Source organism: Oncorhynchus mykiss, chromosome 1, assembly GCF_013265735.2.
Source record: "Oncorhynchus mykiss isolate Arlee chromosome 1, USDA_OmykA_1.1, whole genome shotgun sequence".
In the NCBI taxonomy this organism is placed as follows: Eukaryota; Metazoa; Chordata; class Actinopteri; order Salmoniformes; family Salmonidae; genus Oncorhynchus; species Oncorhynchus mykiss.
The window spans coordinates 4,315,755-4,340,426 of NC_048565.1; the positions used below are offsets into that span (position 1 = coordinate 4,315,755).

At 51.6% G+C, this 24,672-nt stretch overlaps 1 protein-coding gene across 5 annotated transcripts in view; it reads right to left on the reverse strand.

The window, feature by feature from the left end:
• The window catches only part of LOC110524992 (sushi, nidogen and EGF-like domain-containing protein 1), a 153,622-nt gene that overhangs the window by 54,238 nt on the left and 74,712 nt on the right, over positions 1–24,672 (reverse strand). For 4 of the 5 annotated variants that reach the window (XM_036983052.1, XM_036982966.1, XM_036982857.1 and 1 more), the window contains exons 7-12: positions 23,216–23,329; positions 20,244–20,357; positions 15,933–16,046; positions 10,067–10,123; positions 9,591–9,698; positions 481–573 (exon numbers count right to left, since the gene is read on the reverse strand). In XM_036983052.1, the coding sequence (XP_036838947.1) occupies positions 481–573; positions 9,591–9,698; positions 10,067–10,123; positions 15,933–16,046; positions 20,244–20,357; positions 23,216–23,329 (600 nt within the window). The remainder of the gene's footprint in view (positions 1–480; positions 574–9,590; positions 9,699–10,066; positions 10,124–15,932; positions 16,047–20,243; positions 20,358–23,215; positions 23,330–24,672) is intronic. The other variant, XM_036983011.1, reaches the window with a different exon arrangement.

The following is a 24,672-nucleotide window of genomic DNA, read 5'->3' on the forward strand; positions in this document are numbered from 1 at the left end:
TGACAGTAGAGTCCAGTATATAATATGATATGATATGCACCAAACTGACAGTAGAGTCCAGTATATAATATGATACGTACCACACTGACAGTAGAGTCCTGTATATAATATGATATGATATGTACCAAACTGACAGTAGAGTCCAGTATATAATATGATATGATATGTACCAAACTGACAGTAGAGTCCAGTATATAATATGATATGATATGTACCAAACTGACAGTAGAGTCCAGTATATAATATGATATGATATGTACCAAACTGACAGTAGAGTCCTGTATATAATATAATATGATATGTACCAAACTGACAGTAGAGTCCTGTATATAATATGATATGATATGTACCAAACTGACAGTAGAGTCCAGTATATAATATAATATGACATGTACCAAACTGACAGTAGAGTCCAGTATATAATATGATATGATATGTACCAAACTGACAGTAGAGTCCTGTATATAATATGATACGTACCAAACTGACAGTAGAGTCCAGTGAAGCCGGAGGAGCAGTCACAGGTCCCATTCACTTCCACACAGACGCCACCATTCTGGCACAGACACTCCTCTGTGGATGACAGACACAGACAGAAGAGAAGAGGTCACAGACACGGACTCAAAAGACACAGAACAGCTCATAGCATGTTGGGTCATTTGCGACAGAGATAGCCATCGAAAAAGCTACATGTACAACCTCAGAGGTCTATTAACACGTTTAGAGCGGTAGCTTCAACAGTATCCCAGTCCCAGAGAACATCAACAGTATCCCAGTCCCAGAGAACATCAACAGTATCCCAGTCTCAGAGAACATCAACAGTATCCCAGTCCCGGAGAACATCAACAGTATCCCAGTCCCGGAGAACATCAACAGTATCCCAGTCCCGGAGAACATCAACAGTATCCCAGTTCCGGAGAACATCAACAGTATCCCAGTCCCAGAGAACATCAACAGTATCCCAGTCCCAGAGAACATCAACAGTATCCCAGTCCCAGAGAACATCAACAGTATCCCAGTCCCAGAGAACATCAACAGTATCCCAGTCCCAGAGAACATCAACTGTCCTCATAGCTAGCTGTAGTTCACAGGAACCAGACCGTTCTCATAGCTAGTGCTAGTTCACAGGAACCAGACCGTTCTCATAGCTAGCTGTAGTTCACAGGAACCAGACCGTTCTCATAGCTAGCTGTAGTTCACAGGAACCAGACCGTTCTCATAGCTAGCTGTAGTTCACAGGAACCAGACCGTTCTCATAGCTAGCTGTAGTTCACAGGAACCAGACCGTTCCTGCTAAATAAAGGAAGTAGCTGTATCAATGCTAAATAAAGGAAGTAGCTGTATCAATGCTAAATAAAGGAAGTGTCTGTATCAATGCTAAATAAAGGAAGTAGCTGTAGCAATGCTAAATAAAGGAAGTGGCTGTATCAATGCTAAATAAAGGAAGTGGCTGTATCAATGCTAAATAAAGGAAGTGGCTGTATCAATGCTAAATAAAGGAAGTGGCTGTATCAATGCTAAATAAAGGAAGTGGCTGTATCAATGCTAAATAAAGGAAGTAGCTGTATCAATGCTAAATAAAGGAAGTGGATGTATCAATGCTAAATAAAGGAAGTGGCTGTATCAATGCTAAATAAAGGAAGTAGCTGTATCAATGCTAAATAAAGGAAGTAGCTGTATCAATGCTAAATGTAGGAAGTAGCTATATCAATGCTAAATAAAGGAAGTAGCTGTATCAATGCTAAATAAAGGAAGTAGCTGTATCAATGCTAAATAAAGGAAGTAGCTGTATCAATGCTAAAGAAAAGAGGTAGCTGTATCAATGCTAAATAAAGGAAGTGGCTGTATCAATGCTAAAGAAAAGAGGTAGCTATATCAATGCTAAATAAAGGAAGTGGCTGTATCAATGCTAAATAAAGGAAGTGGCTGTATCAATACTAAATAAAGGAAGTAGCTGTATCAATGCTAAATAAAGGAAGTAGCTGTATCAATGCTAAATAAAGGAAGTGGCTGTATCAATGCTAAATAAAGGAAGTGGCTGTATCAATGCTAAATAAAGGAAGTAGCTGTATCAATGCTAAATAAAGGAAGTAGCTGTGTCAATGCTAAATAAAGGAAGTGGATGTATCAATGCTAAATAAAGGAAGTAGCTGTATCAATGCTAAATAAAGGAAGTGGATGTATCAATGCTAAATAAAGGAAGTAGCTGTATCAATGCTAAATAAAGGAAGTGGCTGTATCAATGCTAAATAAAGGAAGTGGCTGTATCAATGCTAAATAAAGGAAGTGGCTGTATCAATGCTAAATAAAGGAAGTGGCTGTATCAATGCTAAATAAAGGAAGTAGCTGTATCAATGCTAAATAAAGGATTATTTAAATGTTTCTCTCCTCTCTCTGCCTCCGAATTGCAGCAGTGAAGAACAGGAAGTGGATGTATCACTGCTAAACCACTTCCCTTTGAAGTCAGGGAGGAAGGACGACGGATGGGTATTCTTTTTCTCATGATTTGGAACATGTTTTGTGGCCTGTGTCCCGAATATCAGCCTATACCCTATGTAGTGTACTGTATTCGACCGGAGCCCTATGGGCCCTGGTCAATAGTCATGCACTACATAGGGAATAGGGTGCCATTTGGCACTCAATAATTATCAAAATGGAGCTATGCCCCCTGGGGCAAATGAATGGACTGTTAATTAGCTGGAGAGGTTTTCATTGGCCGTGTGTTTTCTCTTTGATCTAGGAGGACCGATTAGGAGGCTCTCCGTACATCCTGTGTAATGTTACCTTCTCTCTCTCTCCTTCCCTGTCCTTCTCTCTTCTGCTACTTTCTCTCTCGAGGATCCTGCTCCTTTTTCCACAGGGCATTCCAAGTGAGCCAGGCAGGAAAGTATTTGGGAGATTTAGGAAAGTCTATATAAGCCTTGATAGTTACTTCTTCAGCTCAAGGGTTGAGGAGTAGCGTGAATTTGCAATGGCTCACATACTATTAAAGAGCTGAGAAATAAATCTGTGTTGATCGTGGCTACAGGACTTCAGCCTCGGTGGGGGAAGCCAATGTCTCGAGGGAGAACCTACCCACCGGTTTTGAAAACACATTGTCCATTTCCTAACACACACATACAGTCCGCATCCCAAATGATACCAAATTCCCTATTTAGTGCACTACTATTGAACAGGGCCTATAGGAATAGGGTGCCATTTGGGATCAATGGCACAGTATGATATTTCCCTCTAAGGAGGTGAAATAGTACTAGAGGTAGCAGTACAATAACACAGGATGTGTCATGTGGTTTATGCAGCAAGCAGCTGTTCCGTAGAGGAGACAGCAGGACCCGTAGAGGAGACAGCAGGACCCGTAGAGTAGACAGCAGGACCATAGAGTAGACAGCAGGACCATAGAGGAGACAGCAGGACCCATAGAGGAGACAGCAGGACCCGTAGAGGAGACAGCAGGACCATAGAGTAGACAGCAGGACCATAGAGGAGACAGCAGGACCATAGAGGAGACAGCAGGACCATAGAGGAGACAGCAGGACCATAGAGGAGACAGCAGGACCCATAGAGTAGACAGCAGGACAATAGAGGAGACAGCAAGACCCGTAGAGTAGACAGCAGGACCCGTAGAGGAGACAGCTGGACCATAGAGTAGACAGCAGGACCATAGAGGAGACAGCAGGAACCGTAGAGGAGACATTAGGACCATAGAGGAGACAGCAGGACCATAGAGGAGACAGCAGAACCATAGAGGAGACAGCAGGACCATAGAGTAGACAGCAGGACTATAGAGGAGACAGCAGGACCCGTAGAGGAGTCAGTAGGACCATAGAGGAGACAGCAGGACCATAGAGGAGACAGCAGGACTATAGAGGAGACAGCAGGACCCATAGAGGAGACAACAGGACCATAGAGGAGACAGCAGGACCATAGAGTAGACAGCAGGACTATAGAGGAGACAGCAGGACCCGTAGAGGAGTCAGTAGGACCATAGAGGAGACAGCAGGACCATAGAGGAGACAGCAGGACTATAGAGGAGACAGCAGGACCCATAGAGGAGACAACAGGACCATAAAGAAGACAGCAGGACCCATAGAGGAGACAGCAGGACCCATAGAGTAGACAGCAGGACCGTAGAGGAGACAGCAAGACCCGTAGAGGAGACAGCAGGACCATAGAGGAGACAGCAGGACCCATAGAGGAGACAGCAGGACCATAGAGTAGACAGCAAGACCCGTAGAGGAGACAGCAGGACAATAGAGGAAACAGCAGGACCATAGAGGAGACAGCAGGACCATAGAGGAGACAGCAGGACCATAGAGTAGACAGCAGGACCATAGAGTAGACAGCAGGACCATAGAGGAGACAGCAGGACCATAGAGGAGACAGCAGAACCATAGAGTAGACAGCAGGAATATAGAGGAGACAGCTTGACCCGTAGAGGAGACAGCAGAACCATAGAGGAGACAGCAGTACCATAGAGGAGACAGCAGAACCATAGAGTATACTGCAGGACCATAGAGAAGACAGCAGGACCATAGAGTAGACAGCAGGACCATAGAGTATACAGCAGGACCAAAGAGTAGACAGCAGGACCCATAGAGTAGACAGCAGGACCGTAGAGGAGACAGCAAGACCAGTAGAGGAGACAGCAGGACCGTAGAGTAGACAGCAGGACCCATAGAGTAGACAGCAGGATCATAGAGGAGACAGCAGGACCATATAGGAGACAGCAGGACCATAGAGTAGACAGCAGGACCATAGAGGAGACAGCAGGACCATAGAGGAGACAGCAGGACCATAGAGGAGGCAGCAGGACCATAGAGTAGACAGCAGGACCATAGAGTAGACAGCAGTACCATAGAGTAGACAGCAGGACCATAGAGGAGGCAGCAGAAACTTAGAGGAGACAGCAGGACCATAGAGGAGACAGCAGAACCATAGAGTAGACAGCAGGACTATAGAGGAGACAGCTTGACCCGTAGAGGAGACAGCAGAACCATAGAGTATACTGCAGGACCATAGAGAAGACAGCAGGACCATAGAGTAGACAGCAGGACCATAGAGTAGACAGCAGGACCCATAGAGTAGACAGCAGGACCGTAGAGGAGACAGCAAGACCCGTAGAGGAGACAGCAGGACCATAGAGGAGACAGCAGGACCCATAGAGGAGACAGCAGGACCATAGAGTAGACAGCAAGACCCGTAGAGGAGACAGCAGGACAATAGAGGAAACAGCAGGACCATAGAGGAGACAGCAGGACCATAGAGGAGACAGCAGGACCATAGAGTAGACAGCAGGACCATAGAGTAGACAGCAGGACCATAGAGGAGGCAGCAGAAACATAGAGGAGACAGCAGGACCATAGAGGAGACAGCAGAACCATAGAGTATACTGCAGGACCATAGAGAAGACAGCAGGACCATAGAGTAGACAGCAGGACCATAGAGTATACAGCAGGACCATAGAGTAGACAGCAGGACCCATAGAGTAGACAGCAGGACCGTAGAGGAGACAGCAAGACCAGTAGAGGAGACAGCAGGACCGTAGAGTAGACAGCAGGACCCATAGAGTAGACAGCAGGATCATAGAGGAGACAGCAGGACCATATAGGAGACAGCAGGACCATAGAGTAGACAGCAGGACCATAGAGGAGACAGCAGGACCATAGAGGAGACAGCAGGACCATAGAGGAGGCAGCAGGACCATAGAGTAGACAGCAGGACCATAGAGTAGACAGCAGTACCATAGAGTAGACAGCAGGACCATAGAGGAGGCAGCAGAAACTTAGAGGAGACAGCAGGACCATAGAGGAGACAGCAGAACCATAGAGTAGACAGCAGGACTATAGAGGAGACAGCTTGACCCGTAGAGGAGACAGCAGAACCATAGAGTATACTGCAGGACCATAGAGAAGACAGCAGGACCATAGAGTAGACAGCAGGACCATAGAGTAGACAGCAGGACCCATAGAGTAGACAGCAGGACCGTAGAGGAGACAGCAAGACCCGTAGAGGAGACAGCAGGACCATAGAGGAGACAGCAGGACCCATAGAGGAGACAGCAGGACCATAGAGTAGACAGCAAGACCCGTAGAGGAGACAGCAGGACAATAGAGGAAACAGCAGGACCATAGAGGAGACAGCAGGACCATAGAGGAGACAGCAGGACCATAGAGTAGACAGCAGGACCATAGAGTAGACAGCAGGACCATAGAGGAGGCAGCAGAAACATAGAGGAGACAGCAGGACCATAGAGGAGACAGCAGAACCATAGAGTAGACAGCAGGACTATAGAGGAGACAGCTTGACCCGTAGAGGAGACAGCAGAACCATAGAGGAGACAGCAGGACCATAGAGGAGACAGCAGAACCATAGAGTATACTGCAGGACCATAGAGAAGACAGCAGGACCATAGAGTAGACAGCAGGACCATAGAGTATACACCAGGACCATAGAGTAGACAGCAGGACCCATAGAGTAGACAGCAGGACCGTAGAGGAGACAGCAAGACCAGTAGAGGAGACAGCAGGACCGTAGAGTAGACAGCAGGACCCATAGAGTAGACAGCAGGATCATAGAGGAGACAGCAGGACCATATAGGAGACAGCAGGACCATAGAGTAGACAGCAGGACCATAGAGGAGACAGCAGGACCATAGAGGAGACAGCAGGACCATAGAGGAGGCAGCAGGACCATAGAGTAGACAGCAGGACCATAGAGTAGACAGCAGGACCATAGAGTAGACAGCAGGACCATAGAGGAGGCAGCAGAAACTTAGAGGAGACAGCAGGACCATAGAGGAGACAGCAGAACCATAGAGTAGACAGCAGGACTATAGAGGAGACAGCTTGACCCGTAGAGGAGACAGCAGAACCATAGAGTATACTGCAGGACCATAGAGAAGACAGCAGGACCATAGAGTAGACAGCAGGACCATAGAGTAGACAGCAGGACCCATAGAGTAGACAGCAGGACCGTAGAGGAGACAGCAAGACCCGTAGAGGAGACAGCAGGACCGTAGAGTAGACAGCAGGACCCATAGAGTAGACAGCAGGATCATAGAGGAGACAGCAGGACCATATAGGAGACATCAGGACCATAGAGTAGACAGCAGGACCATAGAGGAGACAGCAGGACCATAGAGGAGACAGCAGGACCATAGAGGAGGCAGCAGGACCATAGAGTAGACAGCAGGACCATAGAGGAGACAGCAGGACCATAAGAGGAGGCAGCAGGACCATAGAGTAGACAGCAGGACCATAGAGGAGACAGCAGGACCATAGAGGAGACAGCAGAACCAAGAGTAGACAGCTGGACCATAGAGGAGACAGCAGGACCATAGAGTAGACAGCAGGACCCGTAGAGTAGACAGCAGGACCATAGAGGAGACAGCAGGACCATAGAGGAGACAGCAGGACCATAGAGGAGACAGCAGGACCATAGAGGAGACAGCAGGACCATAGAGGAGGCAGCAGGACCATAGAGTAGACAGCAGGACCATAGAGGAGACAGCAGGACCATAAGAGGAGGCAGCAGGACCATAGAGTAGACAGCAGGACCATAGAGGAGACAGCAGGACCATAGAGGAGACAGCAGGACCATAGAGGAGACAGCAGGACCATAGAGGAGACAGCAGGACCCATAGAGTAGACAGCAGGACCATAGAGGAGACAGCAGGACCATAGAGTAGACAGCAGGACCATAGAAGAGACAGCAGGACCATAGAGGAGACAGCAGGACCATAGAGGAGACAGCAGGACCTTAGAGTAGACAGCAGGACCATAGAGGAGACAGCAGGACCATAGAGTAGACAGCAGGACCCGTAGAGTAGACAGCAGGACCATAGAGTAGACAGCAGGACCCGTAGAGTAGACAGCAGGACCATAGAGGAGACAGCAGGACCATAGAGGAGACAGCAGGGCCCGTAGAGTGGCATGGACCTCATCCAGAGGAGTACGTGGAACAGTCAGCGAATTCATCCTAAATAGCACCCTATTCCCTATTCAGTGCACTACTTTTGACTAGCAATAATAGGAACTAGTGACTAGGGTGCCATTTGGGATGTAGTTAGAGCCCCCATGGTCAAAAGCAATGCACTATGTAGGGAATAGGAATAGCAGAGTGTCAGAGTTTCCTGGTAAAAAGTAATACATAGGGAATAGTTTGCCGGTTCCCTGCGCTACTCTGCTGCCCTGCTGCAAGGCATATTACACCACCCTTGTCTGATGAAACTACCTGAATAAATACCAACCATCAGCTTCAGCCCAGGCAGAGGCCCCTTGTCCTTTCAAGTCTAGACAAAGCGGCACTTCCCCTTGTAAGTAAACTAATAAAAAAAAACGGGCCATGAAGCAATTGTTCCCCAGGATCGCCTGTTGTTCCCCAGGATCGCCTGTTGTTCCCCAGGATCGCCTGTTGTTCCCCAGGATCGCCTGTTGTTCCCCAGGATCGCCTGTTGTTCCCCAGGATCGCCTGTTGTTCCCCAGGATCGCCTGTTGTTCCCCAGGATCGCCTGTTGTTCCCCAGGAACGCCTGTTGTTCCCCAGGATCGCCTGTTGTTCCCCAGGATCGCCTGTTGTTCCCCAGGATCGCCTGTTGTTCCCCAGGATCGCCTGTTGTTCCCCAGGATCGCCTGTTGTTCCCCAGGATCCCGTAGTAAACTGGGAGTTACAGATGAACAGCAGAACAGACTAGAGCTTTTTCCTTCTTCCAGGTACTGAGGCACATTCCTGTGGGATCAAACCCACAGCAATTCGGTGTATGTGACAAACTTAGTTTGATTTGATTTGCTTTGAATACCACGTGGCTGCTATGAAAGTGAACTGTGTTTACGCGTGACCAGGGGTGTATTCATTCCACCGATTCTGTTGAAAAACTGTTCTTAAAACGGAAGCAAACGGGAATAAAATGGGGATAACCATACCTGAATTTGTCCAATATAAACTCTCGTTTGCAACTGTTGGACTAATGAATACACCCCCAGATCAGACAGATGCAGGCCAGAGTGTTCAAGGAGGTATTGAATGTGTCACTGCCTGTCCATATGTCACCGTCTGTCACCTCAAATTTTTCTCTCGACCTGTGTGCACCTACGTTGTAAACTTTCATTCATAGACTAGGTTGTAGTAACCTCATGAAGAGTACAGGGAACAGTTTAGTATTACGTAGTAGCCTAAACGTATCGATGTTACATTGAACTGGGTGAATGGAATATGAATGACAGTCATCCAATATGCTGTAACCGAAATAAGGCCGTGCTCATGAATAAATTTAAATAAACCTTCCTCCCTCATCTTAAACGTCACTGACCGCCACTGATATACCTGCTGTCTAAATGTCTTCAACTAGACTCCACTAGAAAAGGCTCTGACCTGTACCTGCTGTCTAAACGTATCCAACTAGACTCTACTAGAAAAGGCTCTGACCTGTACCTGCTTTCTAAACGTATCCAACTAGACTCTACTAGAAAAGCCTCTGACCTGTACCTGCTGTCTAAACGTATCCAACTAGACTCTACTAGAATCGGCTCTGACCTGTGCCTGCTGTCTAAATGTATCCAACTAGAGCAGGTTCTGTCCCAGTCACTACTTTACCTTCACAGTTGTCACCATAGAATCCTTGGGTACATGTGCAGTTGTAACTCCCAGAGCCGGTGTGTTCACAGATCTGGTGTTTGTCACAGCCCTCCCCCTCACAGGACACTGCCAGACAGACAAGAAGAACCAGGATAGAAGCTTAGGATGAGGCTGGACATCTACTTTAGTTTATACCATAACTTGGCCTAAGGCAACACAGTGTATGATGCCAAAACACCATAGAGAACAGGAAAGTACAGTACTTTGAAACAAGTGTTTGGAATAAAAATGTGTACATTTTTTTTTTTTAAATTAGGAAATGATTAGCTCTGAGAAAGACGTTTATCACAGACAAGATGCTCTTTTTCTATTGGACAGAGAGAGGTGGTTCTGTCCAATAGGACTCCGAGCTGATTCCATGTTTCTTCTGTCTGGCAAAATCATAGACGGTCTGACGACCTACATTCAAATGACCTCCAAAGCGAAAAACCCACCTGTTCGATTTTCAGTTTGAGGAGTAGATGATGAATTCACACGGACCACCGCCAACTCTACGAAAGAAAATATGATAGGTTGAGGCTTTCTAGCTAATCGCAAGAATCATTCAGACAGTTACAAGGACACTACGGCACAGCAATATAACACAAAGGGAGCTCTTTCTTTCTCTCTGTTTCGTGTTGTTGCTCTTGGTAGAGAAGCCCATCGCCAAGGTCTCAGCTCTCAGCCATTAGCTAACCACACCGACGCTGAGGTTCTGAAAACAGGAGACGCCGCAAAACCTTTCCAACAAACCACCAGGTCACTCTAACACGGAGCTCCTAGCCACTCTCGGGATACTCCCAAACGGCACCCTGTTGCCTATACAGTACACTACGTACTACTGGCCCCCATGGTCAAAAGTAGTGCACTATATAAAAGGAAAAGAGTTGCATTTGGGATGTGACCTCACCCGTCTCATTCTCCCAGAGAGAGAGAGAGAGGTTAGTCAGGTTTCGTTTAATACCTGCTGTCCCAATTGGAAACATGTTCTATTGCAGGAAGTCAAAACAGAGAGCAGGAAGTAGGGCTCACCGGCCGCCTATGGAAACATTTTATATCATGTACCGTTGTTCCAGACGTGTAAAATAAACCTAGAAATGGCCCCCTATTCCCAAATGGCCCCCTATTCCCAAATGACCCCCTATTCCCAAATGACCCCCTATTCCCAAATGACCCCCTATTCCCAAATGACCCCCTATTCCCAAATGGCCCCCTATTCCCAAATGGCCCCCTATTCCCAAATGGCCCCCTATTCCCAAATGACCCCCTATTCCCAAATGGCCCCCTATTCCCAAATGGCCCCCTATTCCCAAATGGCCCCCTATTCCCAAATGGCCCCCTATTCCCAAATGACCCCCTATTCCCAAATGGCCCCCTATTCCCAAATGGCCCCCTATTCCCAAATGGCCCCCTATTCCCAAATGGCCTAGCTGGCATTCAGAATCAGAGTAAAGATGCATCCCAAATGGCCCCCTATTCCCAAATGACCCCCTATTCCCAAATGGCCTCCTATTCCCAAATGGCCCACTATTCCCAAATGGCCCCCTATTCCCAAATGGCCCACTATTCCCAAATGGCCCCACGATTCCCAAATGGCCCACTATTCCCAAATGGCCCCCTATTCCCAAATGGCCCCCTATTCCCAAATGGCCCCCTATTCCCAAATGGCCCCCTATTCCCAAATGGCCCCCTATTCCCAAATGGCCCCCGATTCCCAAATGGCCCACTATTGACCAGGACCCATGTTGTGTCTTCTCTCCATAAACTGGCAGAATAAAAGTCAGTGAATCCCAAATGGCACCCTATTCCCTAAAGGGGACTTAAGGAACCTATCTCCTGTTTCTGTAGCGATGGTTCAGCTTGATGAGAACGGCCCGTAGGGCAGGAGTCTGTCTCCTGACTCTGTAGTGATGGTTCAGCTTGATGAGAACGGCCCGTAGGGCAGGAGTCTGTCTCCTGACTCTGTAGTGATGGTTCAGCTTGATGAGAACGGCCCGTAGGGCAGGAGTCTGTCTCCTGACTCTGTAGTGATGGTTCAGCTTGATGAGAACGGCCCGGAGGGCAGGAGTCTGTCTCCTGACTCTGTAGTGATGGTTCAGCTTGATGAGAATGGCCCGTCGGGCAGGAGTCTGTCTCCTGACTCTGTAACGTGAGGCAGCTTGATGTACAAGTACCACCTCTGTGGTTCCTGGTCAAAAGTAGTGCACTATATAAGGAATAGTATGCCATTTGGGACGAAGGAGTCAGTTGAATAGTACTTCCTCCGATGAAGGGAAGGTTTTTTATCAATAGCTCACCTGTCTCACAGTGTGTCCCAGTGAAGGCAGCAGGACAGGCGCAGGTATAACCATACACCTGGTCTCTACAGTCCCCTCCATTCACCTGGTCTCTACAGTCCCCTCCATTCACCTGGTCTCTACAGTCCCCTCCATTCACCTGGTCTCTACAGTCCCCTCCATTCACCTGGTCTCTACAGTCCCCTACATTCACCTGGTCTCTACAGTCCCCTCCATTCACCTGGTCTCTACAGTCCCCTCCATTCACCTGGTCTCTACAGTCCCCTACATTCACCTGGTCTCTACAGTCCCCTCCATTCACCTGGTCTCTACAGTCCCCTCCATTCAGACAAGGCTGGGAAACACACTGATCTATGTCTGGGACCACAAACGACAACACAAATCTATGTTATTTAAACCTAGTCGTAATCTCTGTGGGAAACTGAGGATTTGGAAAAAGGTACTAATGAACTAGCCTAGAGCCAAACCTGAACGGTTCTCTCTCAATAGGGCAGCTTCCCATATGGAACCCTATGTAGGGCCCTGGTCCAAGTGCACTAGGTAGGGCCCTGGTCCAAGTGCACTAGGTAGGGCCCTGGTCCAAGTGCACTTGGGAGGGCCCTGGTCCAAGTGCACTAGGCAGGGCCCTGGTCCAAGTGCACTAGGTAGGGCCCTGGTTAAAGTGCACTATGTAGGTCCCTGGTTAAAGTGCACTATGTAGGGCCCTGGTCCAAGTGCACTAGGCAGGGCCCTGGTCCAAGTGCACTAGGCAGGGCCCTGGTTCAAGTGCTCTATGTAGGGCCCTGTTTAAAGTGTACTAGGTAGGGCCCTGGTCCAAGTGCACTATGTAGGGCCCTGGTCCAAGTGCACAAGGCAGGGCCCTGGTCCAAGTGCACTAGGCAGGGCCCTGGTCCAAGTGCACTAGGTAGGGCCCTGGTCCCAGTGCACTAGGTAGGGCCCTGGTTAAAGTGCACTATGTAGGGCCCTGGTTAAAGTGCACTATGTAGGGCCCTGGTCCCAGTGCACTATGTAGGGCCCTGGTTAAAGTGCACTATGTAGGGCCCTGGTTAAAGTGCACTATGTAGGGCCCTGGTTAAAGTGCACTATGTAGGGACCTGGTTAAAGTGCACTATGTAGGGCCCTGGTTAAAGTGCACTATGTAGGGCCCTGGTCAAAGTGCACTATGTAGGGCCCTGGTCAAAGTGCACTAGGTAGAGAATAGGGGGCCGTCGGGGATGTAACCTTTCTTCCCAGTTCAGCTTCGTTGCAGGCTAGTAATACAGGCCTTCTCCCATCCACCCATCTGTGTGTGTGTGTGTGTGTGTGTGTGTGCACATTACCAGGTGTGCTTTTACACTATCTCACCTGTCTCACACAGAGACTGGGTAGCCCCCTCGGCTATATCACCTGTCTCACACAGAGACTGGGTAGCCCACTCGGCTATATCACCTGTCTCACACAGAGACTGGGTAGCCCCCTCGGCTATATCACCTGTCTCACACTGAGACTGGGTAGCCCCCTCGGCTATATCACCTGTCTCACACTGAGACTGGGTAGCCCCCTCGTCTATCTCACCTGTCTCACACAGAGACTGGGTAGCCCCCTCGGCTATCTCACCTGTCTCACACAGAGACTGGGTAGTCCCCTCGGCTATATCACCTGTCTCACACAGAGACTGGGTAGCCCCCTCGGCTATCTCACCTGGCTCACACAGAGGCTGGGTAGCCCCCTCGGCTATCTCACCTGGCTCACACAGAGACTGGGTAGCCCCCTCGGCTATCTCACCTGGCTCACACAGAGGCTGGGTAGCCCCCTCGGCTATCTCACCTGTCTCACACAGAGACTGGGTAGCCCCCTCGGCTATATCACCTGTCTCACACAGAGACTGGGTAGCCCCCTCGGCTATCTCACCTGTCTCACACAGAGACTGGGTAGTCCCCTCGGCTATCTCACCTGTCTCACACAGAGACTGGGTAGCCCCCTCGGCTATATCACCTGTCTCACACAGAGACTGGGTAGCCCCCTCGGCTATCTCACCTGTCTCACACAGAGACTGGGTAGCCCCCTCGGCTATCTCACCTGTCTCACACAGAGACTGGGTAGCCCCCTCGGCTATCTCACCTGTCTCACACAGAGACTGGGTAGCCCCCTCGGCTATATCACCTGTCTCACACAGAGACTGGGTAGCCCCCTCGGCTATCTCACCTGGCTCACACAGAGACTGGGTAGTCCCCTCGGCTATCTCACCTGTCTCACACAGAGACTGGGTAGCCCCCTCGGCTATCTCACCTGTCTCACACAGAGACTGGGTAGCCCCCTCGGCTATCTCACCTGTCTCACACAGAGACTGGGTAGCCCCCTCGGCTATCTCACCTGTCTCACACAGAGCCCCACACACACAGGTGAAGTTGTCAACGCCTTGCACACACAGCGTACCATTGAGGCAGGCTCCGTCTTTGCACACACACACACACACACACACACACACACACACACACGCACACGCACATGCACGCGCACGCACACGCACACACACGGAAACACACATACACACAGAGAGAGATAGACACATATATGGGATATTTACTCAGCTGATTAATATATCCGCCACACCGCTCCCCTCACCCTGAAAATATGTGCTGCTGGCTGTGAAAGATATTAGAGGAGGTTTGATACGTCTCCACAGGCTGGACTGTGGGAACAGGAACGGCAGCAAGCAGGCAGGAGAGGGGGGACAGGGAGAGGAGAGGGGGACAGGGTAGGACAGAGAGGGGGGAACAGGGAGAGGAGAGGGGGGACAGGGAGAGGAGAGGGGGACAGGGTAGGACAGAGAGGGGGATACAGGGAGAGGAGAGGGGGGACAGGGAGAGGAGAGGGGGATACAGGGAGAGGAGAGGGGGGACAGGGAGAGGAGAGGGGGACAGGGTAGGACAGAGAGGGGGGAACAGGGAGAGGAGAGGGGGACAGGGAAGGACAGAGAGAGGAGAGGGGGACATGGTAGGACAGAGAGGGGGATACAGGGAGAGGAGAGGGGGGACAGGGAGAGGAGAGGGGGACAGGGTAGGACAGAGAGGGGGGAACAGGGAGAGGAGAGGGGGACAGAGAGAGGAGAGGGGGACATGGTAGGACAGAGAGGGGGAACAGGGAGAGGAGAGGGGGACAGGGAAGGACAGAGAGAGGAGAGGGGGACATGGTAGGACAGAGAGGGGGACAGGGAGAGGAGAGGGGGACAGGGAGAGGAGAGGGGGACATGGTAGGACAGAGAGGGGGACAGGGAGAGGAGAGGGGGGACAGGGAGAGGAGAGGGGGACAGGGTAGGACAGAGAGAGGAGAGGGGGACATGGTAGGACAGAGAGGGGGACAGGGAGAGGAGAGGGAGACAGGGAGAGGAGAGGGGGACAGGGAAGGACAGAGAGGGGACAGGGAGAGGAGAGGGGGACAGGGTAGGACAGAGAGGGGGAAAGGGTGAGGAGATGGGGACAGGGAAGGACTGAGAGAGGGAGGGGGAGAGGCGTCAAACCACGCAAGCCCTAGAGAGGCAGGACATAGCGACGTCTGGTAAGTAAGAGGGGAGAAGAGAGGGGGAACAGAGACGAGAGACGAGAGGGGGAACATAGATGAGAGACGAGAGGGGGAACAGAGAGGAGAGGAGAGAGAGAGAGCGAGAGAGAGGAGAGAGACAGACAGAGAGAAGAGGGAGAACAGAGAGGAGAGGAGAGAGAGAGACAGACAGAGAGCAGAGGGAGAACAGAGAGGAGAGGAGAAAGAGAGACAGAGAGGAGAGGAGAGAGAGTGACAGAGAGGAGAGGAGAAAGGGAGAACAGAGAGGAGAGGGAGAACAGAGAGGAGAGGAGAGAGACAGACAGAGAGGAGAGGGATGACAGAGAGGAGAGGAGAGGAGAGAGACAGAGAGGAGAGGAGAGAGAGACAGAAAGAGAGGAGAGGACTAAGGGAGAACAGAGAGGCACAAGGTTGTGGGACAGATGGTTGTGTGATTGGGGTAAAGGTAGAGTAAGGAGCAAGGGAGGGAGAGAGGGTACTGTACCTGTTTGGCAGACTGTCCCTGTAAACCCAGGTGGACACTGGCAGATGAAGCCGTTAACCTGGTCTGAGCAGGTACCTCCGTTCTGACATGGATATGACAGGCACTCCTCCACATCTACACACACACACACACACACACACACACACACACACACACACACACACACACACACACACACACACACACGCACACGCACACGCACACACGCACACACGCACACACACACACAGAGACAGAGACACAGAGACAGAGAGACAGAGAGACATGAGGATGAATAGGGTGACTGCAGTATCAACACATACAGGACTGAATAAACCCAGGCTGATTTAGTAGAAGGTGATGAATTGTCCAAGAGGAATGTTACTAGGAGACCTGGCAGGAGGAGGAGAGAGACCTGGCAGGAGGAGGAGAGAGACCTGGCAGGAGGAGTGTTACAGAGAGACCTGGCAGGAGGAGCAGAGAGACCTGAGAGGAGGAGCAGAGAGACCTGGCAGGAGGAGTGTTACAGAGAGACCTGGCAGAAGGAGTGTTACGGAGAGACCTGGCAGGAGGAGCAGAGAGACCTGGCAGGAGGAGTAGAGAGACCTGGCATGAGGAGTAGAGAGACCTGGCAGGAGGAGCAGAGAGACCTGGCATGAGGAGCAGAGAGACCTGGCAGGAGGAGTGTTACAGAGAGACCTGGCAGGAGGAGCAGAGAGACCTGGCAGGAGGAGTGTTACAGAGAGACCTGGCAGGAGGAGTGTTACAGAGAGACCTGGCAGGAGGTGTGTTACAGAGAGACCTGGCAGGAGGAGCAGAGAGACCTGGCAGGAGGAGTAAAGAGACCTAGCAGGAGGAGTAGAGAGACCTGGCAGGAGGAGCAGAGAGACCTGGCAGGAGGAGTGTTACTGAGAGACCTGGCAGGAGGAGCAGAGAGACCTGGCAGGAGGAGTGTTACAGAGAGACCTGGCAGGAGGAGCAGAGAGACCTGGCAGGAGGAGCAGAGAGACCTGGCAGGAGGAGTGTTACTGAGAGACCTGGCAGAAGGAGTGTTACGGAGAGACCTGGCAGGAGGAGCAGAGAGACCTGGCAGGAGGGGTAGAGAGACCTGGCAGGAGGAGTGTTACGGAGAGACCTGGCAGGAGGAGCAGAGAGACCTGTCAGAAGGAGTAGAGAGACCTGGCAGGAGGAGCAGAGAGACCTGGCAGGAGGAGCAGAGAGACCTGGCATGAGGAGCAGAGAGACCTGGCAGGAGGAGTGTTACAGAGAGACCTGGCAGGAGGAGTGTTACAGAGAGACCTGGCAGGAGGAGTGTTACAGAGAGACCTGGCAGAAGGAGTGTTACGGAGAGACCTGGCAGGAGGAGCAGAGAGACCTGGCAGGAGGAGTGGAGAGACCTGGAAGGAGGAGTAGAGAGACCTGGCAGGAGGAGCAGAGAGACCTGGCATGAGGAGCAGTGAGACCTGGCAGGAGGAGTGTTACAGAGAGACCTGGCAGGAGAAGCAGAGAGACCTGGCAGGAGGAGTGTTACAGAGAGACCTGGCAGGAGGAGTGTTACAGAGAGACCTGGCAGGAGGTGTGTTACAGAGAGACCTGGCAGGAGGAGCAGAGAGACCTGGCAGGAGGAGTAAAGAGACCTAGCAAGAGGAGTAGAGAGACCTGGCAGGAGGAGCAGAGAGACCTGGCAGGAGGAGTGTTACTGAGAGACCTGGCAGGAGGAGCAGAGAGACCTGGCAGGAGGAGTGTTACAGAGAGACCTGGCAGGAGGAGCAGAGAGACCTGGCAGGAGGAGCAGAGAGACCTGGCAGGAGGAGTGTTACTGAGAGACCTGGCAGAAGGAGTGTTACGGAGAGACCTGGCAGGAGGAGCAGAGAGACCTGGCAGGAGGGGTAGAGAGACCTGGCAGGAGGAGTGTTACGGAGAGACCTGGCAGGAGGAGCAGAGAGACCTGGCAGAAGGAGTAGAGAGACCTGGCAGGAGGAGCAGAGAGACCTGGCAGGAGGAGCAGAGAGACCTGGCAGGAGGAGTAGAGAGACCTGGCAGGAGGAGCAGAGAGACCTGGCATGAGGAGCAGAGAGACCTGGCAGGAGGAGTGTTACAGAGAGACCTGGCAGGAGGAGTGTTACAGAGAGACCTGGCAGGAGGAGTGTTACAGAGAGACCTGGCAGGAGTAGTGTTACAGAGAGACCTGGCAGGAGGAGTGTTACGGAGAGACCTGGCAGGAGGAGCAGAGAGACCTGGCAGGAGGAGCAGAGAGACCTGGCAGGAGGAGTAAAGAGACCTAGCAGGAGGAGTAGAGAGACCTGGCAGGAGGAGCAGAGAGACCTGGCAGGAGGAGAAGAGAGACCTGGCAGGAAGAGTAAAGAGACCTGGCAGGAGGAGTAGAGAGACCTGATAGGAGGAGCAGAGAGACCTGGCAGGAGGAGCAGAGAGACTTGGCAGGAGGATCAGAGAGACCTGGCAGGAGGAGCAGAGAACCCTGACAGGAGGAGCAGAGAGACCTGGCATGAGGAGCAGAGAACCCTGTCAGGAGGAGCAGAGAGCTGACAGGAGGAGCAGAGAGACCTGGCAGGAGGAGCAGAGAACCCTGACAGGAGGAGCCGAGAGACCTGGCATGAGGAGCAGAGAGACCTGGCAGGAGGAGCAGAGAGACCTGTCATTGACCTGGTATGCATATTACAAGGAGATGACCCTAAAGGAAATATCTTATCAGGTTGTGCATTGGCAGGTCAGATGAAATCTAGCTTTTACAAGCTGACATCCTCTTTCCTGGCCCAGCAGAGCATGGAGCAGAGAAGACCAGAGAGGAGAGGGACAGAGAAGACCAGAGAGGAGAGAGGAGAGGGACAGAGACCAGAGAGGAGAGAGGAGTGGGACAGAGAAGACCAGAGAGGAGAGGGACAGAGAAGACCAGAGAGGAGAGAGGAGTGGGACAGAGAAGACCAGAGAGGAGAGGGACAGAGAAGACCAGAGAGGAGAGAGGAGAGGGACAGAGAAGACCAGAGAGGAGAGGGACAGAGAAGACCAGAGAAGAGAGAGGAGAGGGACAGAGAAGACCAGAGAGGAGAGAGGAACTGGGACAGAGACCAGAGAGGAGTGGAACAGAGAAGACCAGAGAGGAGAGACGAGTGGGACAGAGACCAGAGAGGAGCAGAGGAGTGGGACAGAGAAGACCAGAGAGGAGAGAGGAGAGGGACAGAGAAGACCAGAGAGGAGAGAGGAGAGGGACAGAGACCAGAGAGGAAAGAGGAGAGGGATAGAGACCAGAGAGGAGTGGAACAGAGAAGACCAGAGAGGAGAGAGGAGAGAGGAGAGGGACAGAGAAGACCAGAGAGGAGAGAGGAGAGAGACAGAGACCAGAGAGGAGAGAGGAGAGGGACAGAGAAGACCAGAGAGGAGAGAGGAGAGGGACAGAGAAGACCAGAGTGGAGAGAGGAGAGGGACAGAGAAGACCAGAGAGGAGAGAGGAGAGGGACAGAGAAGACCAGAGTGGAGAGAGGAGAGGGACAGAGAAGACCAGAGAGGAGAGAGGAGAGGGACAGAGAAGACCAGAGAGGAGAAAGGAGAGGGACTCTTTCTTTCTCTATCTCTGAGGACCTGAGCCCTAGGACCATGCCTCAGGACTACCTGGCCTGATGACTCCTTGCTGTCCTCAGTCCACCTGGCCGTGCTGCTGCTCCAGTTTCAACTGTTCTGCCTGCGGCTATGGAACACTGACCTGCTCACTGGTCATGCTACCTGTCCCAGACCTGCTGTTTTGGACTCTCTCTCCACAGCACCTGCTGTCTCTAACTCTGAATGATCAGCTATGAAAAGCCAACTGACATTTACTCCTGAGGTGCTGACTTGCTGCACCCTCGACAACTACTGTGATTATTATTATTTGACCATGCTGGTCATTTATGAACATTTGAACATCTTGGCCATGTTCTGCTATAATCTACACCCGGTACAGCGAGAAGAGGACTGGCCACCCCTCAGAGCCTGGTTCCTCTCTAGGTTTCTTCCTAGGTTTTGGTCTTTCTAGGGAGTTTTTCCTAGCCACCATGCTTCTACACCTGCATTGCTTGCTGTGTGGGGTTTTAGGCTGGGTTTCTGTACAGCACATTGAGATATCAGATGATGTAAGAAGGGCTATATAAATACATTTGATTGGGGTAAAGGTAGAGTAAGGAGAAAGGGAGGGAGAGAGAGAGAGAGACAGAGAGGAGAGGAGAGAGAGAGAGGAGAGGAGAAAGGGAGAACAGAGAGGAACAAGGTTGTGGGACAGATGGTTGTGTGATTGGGGAAAAGGTAGAGTAAGGAGCAAGGGAGGGAGAGAGGGTACTGTACCTGTTTGGCAGATGGTCCCTGTAAACCCAGGTGGACACTGGCAGATGAAGCCGTTAACCTGGTCTGAGCAGGTACCTCCGTTCTGACATGGATATGACGAGCACTCCTCCACATCTACACACACACACACACACACACACACACACACACACACACACACACACACACACACACACACACACACACACACACACACACACACACAGAGACAGAGACAGAGCGACAGAGAGACATGAGGATGAATAGGGTGACTGCAGTATCAACACATTCAGGACTGAATAAACCCAGGCTGATTTAGTAGAAGGTGATGAATTGTCCAAGAGGAGTGTTACTAGGAGACCTGGCAGGAGGAGGAGAGAGACCTGGCAGGAGGAGGAGAGAGACCTGGCAGGAGGAGGAGAGAGACCTGGCAGGAGGAGGAGAGAGACCTGGCAGGAGGAGTAAAGAGACCTGGCATGAGGAGCAGAGAACCCTGTCAGGAGGAGCAGAGAGCTGACAGGAGGAGCAGAGAAACCTGGCAGGAGGAGCAGAGAGACCTGGCAGGAAGAGCAGAGAACCCTGACAGGAGGAGCAGAGAGACCTGGCATGAGGAGCAGAGATCCCTGGCAGGAGGAGCAGAGAGACCTGTCATTGACCTGGTATGCATATTACAAGGAGATGACCCTAAAGGAAATATCTTATCAGGTTGTGCATTGGCAGGTCAGATGAAATCTAGTTTTTACAAGCTGACATCCTCTTTCCTGGCCCAGCAGAGCATGGAGCAGAGAAGACCAGAGAGGAGAGGGACAGAGAAGACCATAGAGGAGAGAGGAGAGGGACAGAGACCAGAGAGGAGAGAGGAGTGGGACAGAGAAGACCAGAGAGGAGAGCAGAATGGGACAGAGAAGACCAGAGAGGAGAGAGGAGAGGGACAGAGATGAGCAGAGAGGAGAGAGGAGAGGGACAGAGAAGACCAGAGAGGAGAGAGGAACTGGGACAGAGACCAGAGAGGAGTGGAACAGAGAAGACCAGAGAGGAGAGACGAGTGGAACAGAGAAGACCAGAGAGGAGAGACGAGTGGGACAGAGACCAGAGAGGAGAGAGGAGAGGGACAGAGACCAGAGAGGAGAGAGGAGAGGGACAGAGACCAGAGAGGAGAGAGGAGAGGGACAGAGACCAGAGAGGAGTGGAACAGAGAAGACCAGAGAGGAGAGAGGAGAGGGACAGAGAAACCAGAGCGGAGAGAGGAGTGGAACAGAGACCAGAGAGAAGTGGAACAGAGACCAGAGAGAAGTGGAACAGAGACCAGAGAGGAGAGACGAGTGGAACAGAGACCAGAGAGGAGAGAGGAGAGGGACAGAGAAGACCAGAGAGGAGAGCAGAATGGGACAGAGACCAGAGAGGAGAGAGGAGAGGGACAGAGACCAGAGAGGAGAGAGGAGAGGGACAGAGACCAGAGAGGAGAGAGGAGAGGGACAGAGAAGACCAGAGCGGAGAGAGGAGTGGAACAGAGACCAGAGATAAGTGGAACAGAGACCAGAGAGAAGTGGAACAGAGACCAGAGAGGAGAGACGAGTGGAACAGAGACCAGAGAGGAGAGAGGAGAGGGACAGAGACCAGAGAGGAGAGAGGAGAGGGACAGAGAAGACAAGAGAGGAGAGAGGAGAGGGACAGAGAAGACCAGAGGGAAGAGAGGAGAGGGACAGAGAAGACCAGAGAGGAGAGAGGAGAGAGACAAAGAAGACCAGAGGGGAGAGAGGAGAGGGACAGAGAAGACCAGAGAGGAGAGATGAGAGGGACAGAGAAGACCAGAGAGGAGAGAGCAGAATGGGACAGAGACCAGAGAGGAGAGACTAGTGGGACAGAGACCAGAGAAGAGAGGAGAGAGGAGTGGAACAGAGAAGACCAGAGAGGAGAGAGGAGAGGGACAGAGAAGACCAGAGAGGAGAGAGGAGATGGACAGAGACCAGAGAGGAGAGAGGAGAGGGACAGAGACCAGAGAGGAGTGGAACAGAGAAGACCAGAGAGGAGAGAGGAGAGAGGAGAGGGACAGAGAAGACCAGAGGAGAGAGGAGAGGGAGAGAGACCAGAGAGGAGAGAGGAGAGGGACAGAGAAGACCAGAGAGGAGAGAGGAGAGGGACAGAGAAGACCAGAGAGGAGAGAGGAGAGGGACAGAGAAGACCAGAGAGGAGAGAGGAGAGGGACAGAGAAGACCAGAGAGGAGAAAGGAGAGGGACTCTTTCTTTCTCTATCTCTGAGGACCTGAGCCCTAGGACCATGCCTCAGGACTACCTGGCCTGATGACTCCTTGCTGTCCCCAGTCCACCTGGCCGTGCTGCTGCTCCAGTTTCAACTGTTCTGCCTGCGGCTATGGAACACTGACCTGCTCACTGGTCATGCTACCTGTCCCAGACCTGCTGTTTTGGACTCTCTCTCCACAGCACCTGCTGTCTCTAACTCTGAATGATCAGCTATGAAAAGCCAACTGACATTTACTCCTGAGGTGCTGACTTGCTGCACCCTCGACAACTACTGTGATTATTATTATTTGATCCTGCTGGTCATTTAAGAACATTTGAACATCTTGGCCATGTTCTGCTATAATCTACACCCGGTACAGCCAGAAGAGGACTGGCCACCCCTCAGAGCCTGGTTCCTCTCTAGGTTTCTTCCTAGGTTCTGGCCTTTCTAGGGAGTTTTTCCTAGCCACCATGCTTCTACACCTGCATTGCTTGCTGTGTGGGGTTTTGGGCTGGGTTTCTGTACAGCACTTTGAGATATCAGATGATGTAAGAAGGGCTATATAAATACATTTGATTGGGGTAAAGGTAGAGTAAGGAGAGAGGAAGGGAGAGAGAGAGAGAGACAGAGAGGAGAGGAGAGAGAGAGGAGAGGAGAAAGGTAGAACAGAGAACAAGGTTGTGGGACAGATGGTTGTGTGATTGGGGTAAAGGTAGAGTAAGGAGCGAGGGAGGGAGAGAGGGTACTGTACCTGTTTGGCAGATGGTCCCTGTAAACCCAGCTGGACACTGGCAGATGAAGCCGTTAACCTGGTCTGAGCAGGTACCTCCGTTCTGACATGGATATGACGAGCACTCCTCTACATCTACACACACACACACACACACACACACACACACACACACACACACACACACACACACACACACACACACGCACGCACACACACACACACACACGCACACACGCACACACACACACACAGAGACAGAGACAGAGAGACAGAGAGACATGAGGATGAATAGGGTGACTGCAGTATCATCACATACAGGACTGAATAAACCCAGGCTGATTTAGTAGAAGGTGATGAATTGTCCAAGAGGAGTGTTACTAGGAGACCTGGCAGGAGGAGGAGAGAGACCTGGCAGGAGGAGGAGAGAGACCTGGCAGGAGGAGGAGAGAGACCTGGCAGGAGGAGGAGAGAGACCTGGCAGGAGGAGTGTTACAGAGAGACCTGGCAGGAGGACTGTTACGGAGAGACCTGGCAGGAGGAGCAGAGAGACCTGGCAGGAGGAGTGTTACAGAGAGACCTGGCAGGAGGAGCAAAGAGACCTGGCATGAGGAGCAGAAAGACCTGGCAGGAGGACTGTTACAGAGAGACCTGGCAGGAGGAGCAGAGAGACCTGGCAGGAGGAGTGTCACAGAGAGACCTGGCAGGAGGAGCAGAGAGACCTGGCAGGAGGAGCAGAGAGACCTGGCAGGAGGAGTGTTACAGAGTGACCTGGCAGAAGGAGTGTTACGGAGAGACCTGGCAGGAGGAGCAGAGAGACCTGGCAGGAGGAGGAGTAGAGAGACCTGGCAGGAGGAGCAGAGAGACCTGGCAGGAGGAGTGTTACAGAGAGACCTGGCAGGAGGAGCAGAGAGACCTGGCAGGAGGAGTGTTACGGAGATACCTGGCAGGAGGAGCAGAGAGACCTGGCAGAAGGAGTAGAGTGACCTGGCAGTAGGAGCAGAGAGACCTGGCAGGAGGAGCAGAGAGACCTGGCAGGAGGAGCAGAGAGACCTGGCAGGAGGAGTGTTACAGAGAGACCTGGCAGGAGGAGTGTTACAGAGAGACCTGTCAGTAGGAGTGTTACGGAGAGACCTGGCAGGAGGAGCAGAGAGACATGGCAGGAGGAGCAGAGAGACCTGGCAGGAGGAGCTGAGAACCCTGTCAGGAGGAGCAGAAAGACCTGACAGGCGGAGCAGAGAAACTTGGCAGGAGGAGCAGAGATCACAGGCAGGAGGAGCAGAGAGACCTGTCATTGACCTGGTATGCATATTACAAGGAGATGACCCTAAAGGAAATATCTTATCAGGTTGTGCATTGGCAGGTCAGATGAAATCTAGCTTTTACAAGCTGACATCCTCTTTCCTGGCCCAGCAGAGCATGGAGCAGAGAAGACCAGAGAGGAGAGGGACAGAGAAGACCAGAGAGGAGAGAGGAGA